Source organism: Embiotoca jacksoni, unplaced genomic scaffold (assembly GCF_022577435.1).
Source record: "Embiotoca jacksoni isolate LCO1_2020_lvr unplaced genomic scaffold, fEmbJac1.0.p SCAF_2, whole genome shotgun sequence".
In the NCBI taxonomy this organism is placed as follows: Eukaryota; Metazoa; Chordata; class Actinopteri; family Embiotocidae; genus Embiotoca; species Embiotoca jacksoni.
Window position 1 is genome coordinate 5,432,742 of NW_027185340.1, and position 14,735 is coordinate 5,447,476.

General features: G+C 41.7%; 1 protein-coding gene across 5 annotated transcripts in view; it reads right to left on the reverse strand.

Annotated features, from left to right (window-relative positions):
• il1rapl1a (interleukin 1 receptor accessory protein-like 1a) overlaps positions 1-14,735 on the reverse strand; it is a 159,049-nt gene that overhangs the window by 4,197 nt on the left and 140,117 nt on the right. For 3 of the 5 annotated variants that reach the window (XM_069154176.1, XM_069154179.1, XM_069154177.1), the window contains exons 7-9: positions 8,071-8,203; positions 4,632-4,777; positions 1,790-1,936 (exon numbers count right to left, since the gene is read on the reverse strand). In XM_069154176.1, the coding sequence (XP_069010277.1) occupies positions 1,790-1,936; positions 4,632-4,777; positions 8,071-8,203 (426 nt within the window). The remainder of the gene's footprint in view (positions 1-1,789; positions 1,937-4,631; positions 4,778-8,070; positions 8,204-14,735) is intronic. The other 2 variants (XM_069154178.1, XM_069154180.1) reach the window with 1 other exon arrangement.

Sequence of the window (14,735 nt, forward strand, 5' to 3'; positions counted from 1 at the left end):
AACAGCGGGACACAAAACGACACACAAAAACTCATTTGTATGATCGGGATCATCTCACAGTAGAGCATCAAAACATGTTAAATACAGACAGCTTTTTTTTTTATTTTTTATTAATGTTCCATTTTGAAATATACCGTTTTAAGAAAACACTTGTAAATACTGGTGTCAAGCAATAACTTGTTCTCTTTAAAACAAAATATGCATCGATTATCGACAAAAATGTCCAGAGTTCAAATGCTGTATAGTTAGTCAGACGTTTATGCTATTTCTTGAATATTCTATGTGACCGTGAATACAGGCGGTCTGACTTCATACTACATTAAAACTTACATCCATACAACACAAAATGATTGTGCTTCACTGAATCAGTACTTGCTCTGTTCTGTACCACTGTGTTTTCTTTAAAAAGCTCCGCCAAGTTCATCACAGCAAAGTCAGCAAGCCATTTGTCTTCTGGACTTGGAAGCAGCAACAATCCTTCTCTAATATTGTCGAAGTATTTTGTACTTAGGATCTTTACTCTGAACAGATATGCCTATCTAAAAAAAAAAAAACAACAACACATGAATTTTGCCTGTGGTGTCATATCCATTTGGCCATGTAGTGTTTATAAGAAATAAATTGGGGTAGACACAAAAACACTCAAATCGAGACTCAAGCAATACCCTCTTCCCCACCTCAAAAATGATTTCCCAGAAGACAGTGGGAAGAACTAAAAAGGCAGAAAATAGACAATAGGAGAAAAAAAAAAGCACTACTGGTGACATGTTCAGTGAGTCCTAGTCATTATGCTCTGTTGAAACTGGAATGTGGGCCAGCCAAAAAGGGAAAAGGGGCTTTTTCAAAAACTCTTTGAGGAGCATGCGCAGCTTTGAAACTCACTGGAAAGGCCAGGGCTGTGCTCGATAGGATCCAGACATCAAACAATGCTTTCAAATTAGCAACCAACCTTGCAAATTAACCACCTAGCAAAGTTGGCAAATCAAAAACAGCTTGTATCAGCAGTCCCCGATGGTACGACTTAATCATGTGGAAGTTTGAGTCAACAAAACCGTGTGTAATGGATAATTCATGCTACTGTAGAAACAATCCAGCGACTTCAGTCTTTCCAGACTTTTTGAAAAGAAAGCGGAGACAGTCAAAAAAAACAAAGCACAAAGGGAAAATACTGGGGCATAAACAGACAAATCCTTAACTGAAGGAAAAGTTAACTGTTCTGTAGAGAAAACAAAAAGTTGTCCTCCAATTTCAGGCTAGTTACGCTCCTGTGTCACTCGGGGAAAGGCGCTTCGAGCCCGTCCGGCCCCTCTGTGCCGCTATCTAGCCTTCGACAGCAGGAGGCGGGCATCACTCCATGACATATTGAGACTGATCTGTTTTTAAATGGGCAACAAATTGAAAATCTGTTTCCTCACTTCCCCATGCAGCCATGGCAGAGGTGTACATACAGAAGCACGTGCACCTCAAACCGCAAAGGGAGAGAGAGGAAGTGTGCTGCTGTCACAGAGACAGAACTGGAGAAGACATCTGAATCTAGCAGGGAGTCGGTTTTGGTTGGAGCTTCTGACAGAACACATGCACAGACACACATAACACCATATGCACACAGGTAAACAAGCAAAACACATGAACATCGATAAACCAAACCCACAAATGCACTTTTACAGCCACGTATTCTTGCTTGACATTGACTTTTCTACTAGAAAGGCCTGGTGACATAAATTAAGGTGAAAGGCCACAGGCGGAGACAAAGAGAGAGTTTTTCTGAGATGCATTGCGCCGTCTTTACCTCCATCTATGTCCTCGCTGCCAAAGTGCCTCCTATAGAAAAGCATCAGCTCAATCTTGTAGCATTTGTAGAGGGAGATGAGAAAGATGAGTAACAGCAGGATCGCTCCCAGCCCTCCTGCCAGCTCCACGGTGTACATGAGCTCTGCTGAGGACAACACATACACACCACACAATATTCAAAACTGCTGAGGCAATCACAGAGGGAACTCCATTTACAGCTTTGCCTGATGTAAACACGTTAAACTGGTTATTGATTCTGCACCAGGTAGGACTCAAAGGTTGTTTTCTTTGTTCGTTATTTCTCCGTTAAACTCACAGAATGAGGCACTTACGGGACACGTTTACATTTGCTTGGAAAGCTGGACAATCGTCGGCATGTTTCAGAGCTCAGCTCTGAGCGAAGCAGAATCAATCTTCAGAGACATGAGGCTCGTAATGAGTTCGAGAAAAATGAGAGGGCATATTGCAGGGAGACACAGGCAAAAAAAAAAAATAAAAATGGAGATAATGAGAAATTGGGTTCATTTCTTTGGAGCAGCACAGCAATGACGCAGCTCTGCACTTTGGCTGTCATCCATAGTGGGATTGTGACAATTCTGGACATGGATGGAGGCCTTTTCAAAACAAAAGGCTTTAGTTTACTCATCTCACTGTCATTCCCCTCTCCATCATAACCCTCTACCTTCTTCTTCCCCTCTTTTCTCTTCCCCATTATCTCCTCCCCCTCTCCCTGGAGACCTAGCTGGGGGAAGGATGAGTTATGGTGTGTATTAACGCAGCATTTACCTGGTGGGCTCAGCCAGAACAGGTTCACCTTATATCTCTGTTACACTGTGGGCTGTAACACTGCGAGGCTGCCATGGCAACCGCAATGCCCTCCCTATATTATCGCAGACACAGCAAAGGTACATATCTTTACTAGTTATTATACTATTTGTTTTAAGGTATAAAACCTTACTTTTTCTTAAAAGTAATTTCAGCTCATAATTAAATTTTTACACTTGATCAATGAAATATCAAACAAACAAACATGCCCCGAAACATACCTCTCTTTGACGGCCAATATCCATATATTAGTCCATAATTATGGAATTATTTTCAGAGGAAGAACCAGAACACTGATCATAAGTAGTAAATTTAGCTAATGACACCATAATGACTTGTTGAAAAAAAATGTACTGACTTTGTATTTCATGAAACAAGTTAAAGCTTTTTGAAAGGGAGTCTATTGGAGCCAGAGGATTTTTGGTGCCAGCCCCAGCAGTCCTGAATGGTATTGCACTTTCGTATTGGCTTCAATTTTCAGACCTAGAGACTATGACTGGCTGTATAGAAGAAATAGATTTGGGAAAATACGCTTACCTGTCAAGATCAACATTGCTCTCACACGTGCCTATCGAATATGATGCTACTGTCAGCAGTTTGTTAGCTTAGCTTAGCATAATGACTGGAAACATGAAAAAAACAATAAGCCTGGCTCTGTTTAAAGGCCCTCTAGCACATTTAAAGTTCTCTAACTTACCTGCCATATCTTGTTTTTCTAGTAATTAAATAAAAAAAACTAAAAAAAAGTGGCAATAGGATAAATGTGGATATGTGTCGGACTATTTCTTGGCTAGGCGTGGCAAGATATCCAGTACACTTGCTGTTTCCAGTTGTTGTGCTAAACTACACACAGTGGCTGCTGGTGTTTGCTTCGTATTCACCGTACAAACACGAGAGTGGCATCGATCTTCGTACACAACTCTCTGCAAGAATACCCAAAAGTGTACGTTGCAGAATCTCTTCTCTCTGCATCATTTGTTGCATCATCCTTGATGTAATTTTTTTTTTATAAACAATAACAAATGCATGTGTCTCAGAAAAACAGCATGGTTGTTTTGGCCCCCTAAACAGCTATTTATTGGCCTTCTCCACAACTTCAATGCTTCTAACTCATAATCAGCAATAATATTCACTCTCTAATTTGTATATGCTTACTGACCACTTCTTTCTGCCTCCTCTCCATCCATTTTTCTCTTTCTTTTGAGATGGAAGGAAAGGCGGCCAGCAGAGACATTAGACCTGCTGCAGGGCTTATGAGTGATACATTCATGGAGAGGGAACATAAAATAAACATCAGATTTATGCGGATGAGAGAGAGACAGAGGGAGCGAGGGAGAGAGAGAGAGAGAGAGAGAGAGCTTGACGTGGAGTCTTTCTTAGCATCCCTCTCCTTGGAACTGCTGCTTTGACAAAGAGAGTTAAATGAAGCTGTCGACAGACTGCAAAGACCACTCAAATGGAATTGGACCGTCTACAAAGGACGATCACAGAGACAGAGATTAAAGCCGGGAAACACACATATAAAGACTTCCAATGTAATTGTATGCTGGACTTATTGGCCTGTTGGGAAAAGCCGAGGACCAATTTACTGTTTAAACAGTCATCAAATTACCTCTCTTCTAGGGTGACAACCAGTGCATGAAAAGAGCTTCAGACAAGTCATGCTAACAGCCAAAATAGCTGCACAGCCACTGGGGCACAAGTAAACGAAATGACACATTTAAGTGGAGTTCTGAAGCTCGGGGAAATATGTACAAAATAATGCATAAGATACCTAGAAAATTTCCATTTGATGAAACGGTGCAGCCAGGCTTTGATTATTTTATTTATCATTTAGCTTCAATAAAGTTGAACTAAGGTGACAGAATATATGATGCTGCCAGACACTGAGAAATAAGATTACTGTTCTGACTGTAAAACCACTTAATAGGGAATTAAATGCAAAGGTAAATTAATAGGGTGGGGGAGTTTAAGACTGTCCAAGGTTGCAGTGGGAAATGTCAAAGAGGCCTTACCGCGCCTGAAGAGCTGGATGGTAGCTTGGCGACGTCCGTTGCCATTTTCTACATAACAGGAATAATTTCCCAGGTCCTCCTCCTCCAAAGAGTCAATCGTCAAGGAAATGGCCACTTCCTTTTCACCAAGATGCTCCTTGACGACCCTGCGAGACAAACAAAATTGAACAATGCTTCTCTGGAGCACCAGTTTGGACAGCAATAGATGAGCAGCAGCTGCCTCTGAACTGTACTAATGTACAAGAGCATGGTTTCAGTGTAAACAGTATGTGATGGGGTTTCAAGAGTGCCGTTACCAAGTGCATCAATCAAAGTTGGTACACAGACATTGTGTTATGGTGGACGAATGTTACGCAATACCTGCCTGCAACACCTGTGTGTTTCTGTGGTACAAATGAAGCCCCTTTTTGTGCTTCCTGAAGTATTTCATGTTGTATGTTAATTTCTTTCTCTGTACTCAAAACATATGAGAAATGAAAATCAATAAGGGATCTTCCTCAGCTTGTGTGTGTTGTGTATGTATGTGTGTGTGTGTGTGTGTATGTGTGGGGGGGGTGAATCAAATAATGGCGATGAGAAGAAAATCTTTTTATAGCGGCTGCCATGGTAACGGCAAGAAGGAGCAAAAGTAATATTCCATAAAGTAAATGAGTGTTCCCCGCTGGGCTGGTTGAGCCTGATGGAGGAGAGAATGGGGAGATAATGTTTCCTCATACCTTAGACACACTACTTAGCCTACTTTTACAGCACCTTCAGCACAAATGACACTTGGGAGGAAACAAAGTGCAAATGAGAAAAAAAAAGATCTCTGTTTGTATGTGAGGGTGTTTGCACGCGTGTGTGTGTGTGTGTGTGTGTGTGTGTGTACGGATAGTTGAGAAGGAGGAGTGGGATGAGCAGAGAGTGTTTGCGAGTGTGTGTTTGAGAGTGTAGGGGGATAATGACTCTCAAGCATCTCACTTCTCTCTCGCCTTCAAGCCGATAAACTGCACATAAGGACAGCTTGTTGGGGAGATTTGGCTTCGGTAATTGAAAGTGTATCATGGGCTGTGTGCAGAGAGGCTGAGGCAGCGCTGATGATATTGAGCTTGTTGTGGAGTGGGATGGGGGCCGGGGCGCCGGGAGAGGGAGGCACGGGAATAATTCATGTCTCTCCAGAGAGTGGGGGGGTACTTTGAAGCCACCCGTTTTCCATTATCACACCATGTGAGCCAACACAGCTCGATGCCACACAACCTGATAGATAATGACCACCTGAACTTTGAATGGTGACGAGAAGGGCCTAAAGTTGGGAGGATAACAAGATCCAGGTCAGCCAACACAGATAAAGATGAGAGCTGAGTGAAAGCTGTTAACACACCAAAACAGTTGGGATGAAGAGATTTTGAACTATGTGTTCCTGCATCGATAAATCAGACGGACTGTGTCGGATTTGTACAATTCTGTGCAAGTTTTGTAAAACTCCTCCGCTTTCCTTTCGGGTGATTGAGTTTATGGATATAAAGTTAGGAGAATGAGTAAATCATGAACTCATTCTCAGCCTCTGGCTGCTGCAGGCACTTTTTCCAGACACATTCTCTCCCTATCTCATTAGCACAATCTGTGTTTGCTCGTTTAGTGATCAATTTCCAACTTATTCATTAATGTCATACAATCTCTTCATTGGTCAGCTGCAAAACGCCAACTGAATTGGCTCAATAATGTATCGATCACCTAACTCATTATGCTGAGCCAGATTTGTTTTGCTAATTTATTAATCTCTGCATGCTATGCTAATGTCCAGTCATCCATGCTATGATAACAGCAACAGATCTGTCCCGGTCGCGCAAATGAGAATTTATGGGCTTGGGTTACCATAGAAATGAACTCCTCCAAATCAATAAGCTCAGAGTTGGTGTAAGTAAATGCCTGCAGAAACTCTGAGCTCAAGGTGTGAGCGCTCCTCTCTGTGCTCAAGTTTAGCTGCTGATGCATTAGTAATAAAGCTAAAAGTGTGTGGGTGCCAGCCTGATAAAGAGAGGTAACCCTTATATACGTATGCACTGTAGCGTCTAAGAGGGAAAGCGCTCGGCTGCAGGGGAAGCACAGATTTGTTCCTGTTTAGCTGCTCCTATCTTTTCTATCCATTGCTCTCCTTCTTTGCTTGGTACATATCTCCGGCTACCTTTACGGAAGCAAAACCAAGGCACTGGTTGGATCTGAAAAAAGTCTAGGGTAGCAGCATCAGCAACAGAGAGTGCATGATCGAATATATTATTGATCTGCTGCATGAAATATTGGTATGAATTATTGAAAAGATAACCCCTCATCCAGTGCACGAGGGAACCCTGGTGTCAGGGTGTAATGGAAGAAGAGACAGGCAGCGAGAGACAGGAGAGCAGTTCGTGGTGGTTCAACCGAGATTTGTTTCTGTTACATGTTCATATCAGTGCATAAGAAAACTCACTATCACAGATGTGTCTGCTTCACTTTACTCCTCACTGACTTGTACCATACTTCTTTTCTCATTCCACTTCTTCCCTGTCTGCTGCCTCCCTCCACCCCTCCCTCTCATCCCCTTACAGCCCTCCTCCTCCTCCTCAGCTCCCCGTGGCCCATCTGCATGCTGCTATAGGTGGGTGCAGCGAGGGAGATAGCGATAGTGGCGGCGGTGTGAAAAATGGCAGTTGTTAACCATCTGACAGGGCTGTCTACCCAGAGCTGCAGCCTCTCCAAACAGCCCTAATGGGAAACATGCACATGGACCAGGGAATGGACTTGTTTAAACGTGTTAGACCACAAGGAGGGAGACGAATGAAGACGGGCTGCTTTTAAATGGTCTCTCTTCCATTATATGGGCAAAGTATAATTGCCTTGTTTGGCAGCTTTTATTTGTTTTGACTGAAACATTTTAAGTGTTTTTTGAAACTGGGAATGAAGATGAAGCATTATTTATCCATGACAGGTATGATAACAAATAATGATTTAATTGAGTTTTTTTTTCTCTTTTTATTGTACATTCCTTTTGAAAGCATTCTCACTTTACTTTTAGTTGCTCAATTTTTTGCAGTTCTGTATGTGATTCTGTTGTTTATGCTGTTATCCTGTTCCCACCTTCTTGCAAGGCCATTTCCACAGGACAACAATGTAATTCATACCAAAAACACAAAAGTGACAAAACAAATAGATAATGATCTATAACAGGTTTCAAGTCTCTGCATGATGTTCATACCAGAGCAAAATAAATGGAAAACAGCAGCTGCTTGGAAGGCGGCGAATAAATCTCTGGAAAATGGTCGGTTAATGTATGCAATTTGGAGTTAATGGGCTAAAACATGCAAACCCATTGGTGTCGTCCTTTAATATTTTGCGGTAAATTTATCCACATCTAATATTAATTCCTCATCACTGCCAAGTCCAGTGAAATGCTTCAATTCAACTCCGGCTGTGTGTTTCTTACTTGATGTCGCTCTCCTGGACTCTCTCTTCATCCAGGTCCTCTATGAACTTCTCTCCCTTCATCCAGTAGATGAGTGGGCTGACATCACCACTGTAGCCAAAAAACGCCCGGCAAGTGAGGTTCAAAGCACTTCCTGCGAAGACAGGAGATGACATGCTGTCATGCGTTATGCCTGATAGTCCTGCTGTCCTGTTGAATGTATGCATTTCATGCTCACAAAATGTTTCATCATATCATACAAGCGCCTTCAAAGTCACTAACTCCAACACAGACACTTCATGTTATCTCGTTGGTGACAAGTGCTGACATTCGCATTTGCCAATTCTTTATGATTTCTGCAACATACACACGTACGCTGAGACACACACTTGCCCACGTTCGCATGCACGCACACACACACACACACGCACACACACACACACACACACACACACACACACACACACACACACACACACACACACACACACACACAAACAAATCTGTGCTATAATTTCATGCGAGATGTGGTCGCATGAGAGAACATGTAAGTTGAACATTTTCCCACCCTCGACTGTCCTCGGGGGACACGCAGCTGTAATTAAAGCAGACAGTCTTTCCTTTCACAAAACGTCAAGGAGAACGTTTTAAATCACTCATTTGGTCAAGAGCACACACATGCAGCGCAGTGAACTAATCTGAAAGCAAGTGAAAAGTAACGAACACATGAGGGCACTCAAGAGCTTCATAAAATCCCCCTGGAGACTGTGGCCATGAGAGAAAATATGGGAGAGGAAGTGAGAGGAGACAAACAATGACATTATTTTATTTAGAACTGCTGCTGGGTGTGAAGGAAGGTCAGGAGTCAACAACTGCAGCTTGCTGAGAGCTGATATGTGAAAGCATATGTAATAGTCACTTGGGAGCAAATGGGGTCTTTGTTCTATGAATGGATGGTTTATCTCTTTGGTTCAGCAGGCAAGTATTCACAATGAAGAAAAAGGTGACACTTCAGGACCAATTTGAAAAAGCTTCCCTTTAAATCTATTGCAAAAATGCTGTCGGTATTACTTTGTTAAATCACTGATGCAGTACGGGAAATAAATTACGACCCAAATATTACATGAAGCACCAACGTGAGCTTGGCTTGAACATGCCTCCTTTTACCACCACTGCAAGACCTTCAATGTCCGTGAACAACGCATGTATTAAAATAAAGACAGAGCATTGGTGGCATATTATGCACATGTTTATTTTGCGTTTCAATGAAGTGGCGTCCTGAGCAGGTCTACGGGCGCCGTAATCACATGCTACTGCCTCTCAGAGAACCACACAGCAACATGTAAACAACACGCACATAGGAGGACGGCTCATCATGCAGCACATACAGTAAACTCTACGGTGTAGGACACTCCTCTCGGGAGAGTCGGCACTGTGAATTTCTTCGAGGCGTGTCGTTTGGAAAGCACTGAGAGAGAGAGGCATGAAGGGGATGAGGGTGGGGCGAAGGAGACGCTTTTTTCTGTTTCACAGCAGGATTTATGAACAGGAGTGCAGAGTAAACTGTACTGGTTTGGGGAATGCATTTGTTCATCCAGAGCAGCACGTTTCAGCACCATGGACAGCTCCCCACGGTCATATTTAGGAGAATCTAAGGGAAACTCTGGACCTTAACGACACCTTCAAAAGTAACTATAGGATTTAGTCAAATCCTTTTGGACACGGTCAAAACTAAATGTTTAAATATTTATGGCAAGAGTGCCCTGTTGTATTAGATTACACGGGGGATTCTACGTGATCTTTGAGCCCGCTGTACACTCAACACCTTGATCTCAGATACCCCGGCTGCACCACTCATCAGTGGTCACTGGTCACACGTCTTCACAGCAATACTGGCAGGGTTATGTTGAAAAGATGTGTTAGTGTTTGAACTAAGGGCCTGTATCCTCTGTGCTCCTCACTGTCCACAACTGACACACAGCTTCAAAAGACTTCAGAAGGTCACTCTCAGCACAAGGAAAGTTTTAAGGTGCACAGGGAAGGAGGATGGGAGGACACCCAGGAATGAACCCATAGTGCTGTCTGTGAGCAGCAGCGGATGACATTTCCAAAGTTCAACAGCCACTCTCAGCTTGGTATTTGTGCACAGCCAGGCTGTACTAAGGCTACATGCTGTACCTACAAAAAAGGGACCTCCTGCGTGTGATCCCACACATGCACACGCACACACACAGGCCTTATTGCAGCAGCACTTCACTATAGTCAGACAGCGCAACCACACTACACAAAATTACTTCAGTTAAAACTTGCTATCTCTCTGTGATACAGATGCAGCATATACCTTTTCCTGTGTTTGTAAATCCACCCCATGCTGTTAGTTTATCCCTCAGATCAATTGTAAACTAGGAATGTCATGCTGCCAGCAGCCACCGCCTGGAGAGGAAGTCTCCACTGAGCTGCCTGGGAATCACAGGAAACTGCAGAAGGCCTCCTGCTGCCTCATTCTAATCCAAATGCAGCACTCCCCAAAACACTTCAACAGCCACCTCTGTTTCTTCTTAATACCAGTAGGGGGGAGGAGAGGCGGGTGCACCTGCAGCATCATCATCTACATATTTAAAGATATGGAGCACTAGAAGTTGTTTTTCAAGATGATAATTCCTTCTGATAAACTGCAGCATCTGTTTATGTCAGATTTAACCATCAAACATGAATGTGCCTTTTTCATGCCTTGACAGCTGGTCCCTAAAAACTTATTAATAAAGTATTATTTATAGTTGGTAAAACAACAGCACATGATGCATTGGTAGCTGTTTTTGATCATACCACAGGACTTTTATCAAAATATGATGCTCTTCTGGTCCACGCAGCTAAAAAATAAAGATTAAAAAGTATGAATGAAAAATTAACCGTCAATCTCAACTTTAGCATTATTATTAGGAAAATGACATACAATTCATTACATTTTAAACATTGTTCCATTGACTGTACACAAAATAAATCCCATGTGCGCTATTCAAAATGCTTGATTTACAGAAATATAAAGTAAATAGTCCGCACTTATATTTCACTTTTTTACAATAACAGTCTAGAAAGTGCTTTGCAATGTCTCCCCGCTGTTAGTCTATTCACGGACACATTCACACACCAATGGTGGCTGAACTGTCATGAAAGGTGCTTACCTGACCACAGGTGCAACTTGGGGTTCAGTGTGCAAGGACACTTAACATCAAGGAACTTGGGATTGAACTGCCAACCTTTTAATCAGTGGGCAACCTGCTCTACCAGCTGAGCCACAGCTGCCCAAAACAAGTCTTACACAATGGTACAGTGATTGGCGATGAGGATAAAATGGCAGGAAGGCTGACTTTGCTGTGCTGTAACGAGCTCTATCAATTCAGTCCTGACCTTATTAAAATGTAGCTGCCTCTCTGTTTGGAGAACTTCTTCAGCATTTCATTGTACAGCTGAAATAATAATTTAATATTCAGTAAAATGTAACAAAAACAAGGATCTGGGATTTGCCAATTCTCATAAACCTTTATTTAACTGGAAAAAAACACAAAGAAAAGATTTCCAATGTTTTCACTGACCAATGAACTGTATTTCGTAAATATATAAAAACAAATTAATTGTTTACTCTGCACCACACTCAAATTAATTTGGATATTCTAGTTGCAATGTTTTCAATCCTTTCACAATAAGTAGGTGAACCGGTAACAGGTGAAGTCATCACGATCGGGTATTAAAAGAGCGTCCATCAAACTCTCAGGCTTTACAAAGCAAAGACGGATTGTGGCTCACCATTTGTGCCCAACTTCATGAGACAATGGTCAAACATTTCAAGAGCATTTCTCAATGACTGCACAGAATTGAGGTCTTTCAACATCTTCTGTGCAAAATTCTGTCAAAAAATTCAAGGTAAGGCTACAAAGCACAGTGGCATGTGCGTGACCATCAAGCCCTCAGACGGCGTTTCTTGAGAAACCGTCATGTTATTGTGTTAAATACAGCCACATAAGCTGTCATATAACACCGCATCAAGATATGCAACCTAAAAGTCTGTTACAAGGTGGAAACCATATATCAACTCTATGCAGAAACAATCGCGTTCTGTGGGCCTGAGCTCGTCTCAGATGGTCTGAAAGAAACACAAGCTGTGGTCTGACGTGTTCACGTTTCAGCTTGATTTAAAGAAACATGGATGTTGTGCCAAGGACAAAAGGAACCCTCCAGACTTATCAGCAAAGGTGCAAAAGCCAACATCTTTTATGGTGTGACGGTGCAACAGCGTCCACATCATGGATGACTTTCATATGCGTGAGGGTGTCATTGATGCGGATGCGGATTTAAGAGAAGGCGATGTCTTTTCCCTGGAAGTCCATGGTTATTTCAGCACGACACTGCCAGGCCTCATTCTGCACGTGTCCCCACTGTGTGGCCCAACTTTTTCAGAAATGTGGTTTCTACTATGATGATGATGTCAAGCTGGTTGGTCTTTGAGCAGATGGTTGAAAGACTATTAACCAGGCCCGGAACAATGGGGTGAGTAATTTGCACAAGATCAAGTTACAAAGGAGGAGGAGCAGCTTTTTAAATCTCTCTGTTCTTTCCTGCTGTCAAAGCTCACAGCAGAGTCATTATTACTATGATCTATTAATAGTCTCTGAGCAGTTCGTAACCCTGGGTAACTCACAGGGATGGTTTCTGTGTTGACTTTAACTGATGTTGAAGGTGAATTATTACCGAGACCCTTCTGATTTTGAAATGCATTAAGAATCTGTGAGAGTGTGTGTGTGTGTGTGTGTGTGTGTGTGTGTCTGGTTGCGTAACAAAAGAAGCACATGTCTGAACTCTGGGTAATTAGAAGCGTAGCGGTCTATTTTAAAGAGGAGTAGAGTGAGCAAGTAACACCCATCAAAGTTAACTTATGGCCTTTGGCTTCAGAGAAGCTTCAAAGGGAACAGCTCAGAGAACACAATCAATTAATCGTTTGGTCTAAAATTGTAAAAAAAAGAATAAAAAATATTCATTAAAATATGTGATGTCTTCAAATTAGCCCAGATATGATCGATTTATAATTACAAAAGACAAAGAATGGCATCTAATTCTTGATATAAAAAGTTGAAAAATGAAAATATTTGGCCTTTTTTTCTTCAAGATTACTTCAACCGATTCAAAAACAAATGCTACGGTGATAAATTTTCACATTAATAACATGCTTTTTAAAAAAAGAAAAAGAAAATCACTGGTGATTAAAGAAAAAAAGCATAATAAAAAAGAAGAATGTTAATATATATTAAATTTTGTTGTGACATTGTCATGAAATGTTTTGTTCTAATAATTTTGTAGTAGAAAAGGAAATTGTCATAGGCCTATTCAGACTTGGAAGCAGGATAAAAACTCAACAAACGCTGAGACATCGTGCCACTGATGCACATGAACAAAACAAGCCAAAGGATGTGACAGGATGCCAGCAACACTGATCTAAAGAATACTTTAGCAGTCAATAACTCCATCGTCCTACTGACAAGTGTATTAATATGAATCCGTTTTTTGGTTATAACTCAAAAATTGAAACCTCGGTTTCATTTGTTGAAGTTCACAAATAAATGTGCAATTACAAGACTTGGCAAGATTAGGTGTGAAAAATATCCCCCTCTGACTGAATGTGCGTCTTGTACAGCACAAGAGCATGATTAAGTGTTTTCGTGAGTGTGTGTTTCTTCACATGTGCGCGTCTTTGTGTGCTGTTTCTGCCTTCACACAAGCGTGGGTGTGGAACAAATCCATGTAATCTGAATGATTGACATCCTCCCCCCGGCTGAGAGTTGGTCACGGCGCCTGATGGAAATGAGACTTACAATCCGTCCTTTCTTTTAATTCTGCCCAGCGTCTCTGAAAGTCATCCACACTAAATTGATCAGGGCTCTTGTCCACCACAAGTTACAGATTAATATTTGGTGGAAAACTCTAAGCTTAACCCTAATTATAATTGGGTGTGCAGCAGAGTTGATAGGTCAAGTTGTACAGAGTGCTGAGGACCCATCCCCGTTGTGATCTGGCCTTTATTTGTACGTCAGGACTTTCATATAAAAGACTCCTTTCAACTGTCCCTGTGGAAAGCTGTAACTGAAATTTCTATATTAAGACAAACCTCATTCTTTCAAAAAGGATTGTTGTGCAAGCATTTAGCTTGAAATGAAATCTCTGTTGGTTCAAATCAAAATAAACAAAACAAGACATTAAACATTGTAGAAAATGTGCTTATTTGCTTTCTTGCTGAGAGTTACATGAGAAAACTGATCCCACCATATATATTTGTAGAGTAAATATGAAGCTACAGCAAGCTGCTGGTTAGCTTGTTTTAACATAAAGACCAGAAACAGAGAAACAGCTTAACTGGGGCGCAGTGACTTCATGAAGTCTTGTCATCACTGTGAGGCTACCAAGCAACCGGCAGAGACTCCAGGAGGTCACTGCGAGAACGCCACGGCATAACCACGCATGACCTCCAGTAAAACCACAACTTGTTTTTTTTAAACTTTGTTTTTTATGCCAATTAAACAAGATAAAATTTGTTTTTTAATTTGTGACTTTTAGAAAGGAGGCTTTTTTTTTGCTTCAAGATATATTTTGGGCATGTTTGCCTTTCTTACACAGGAACACTAAGAGAGGCAGGAAAT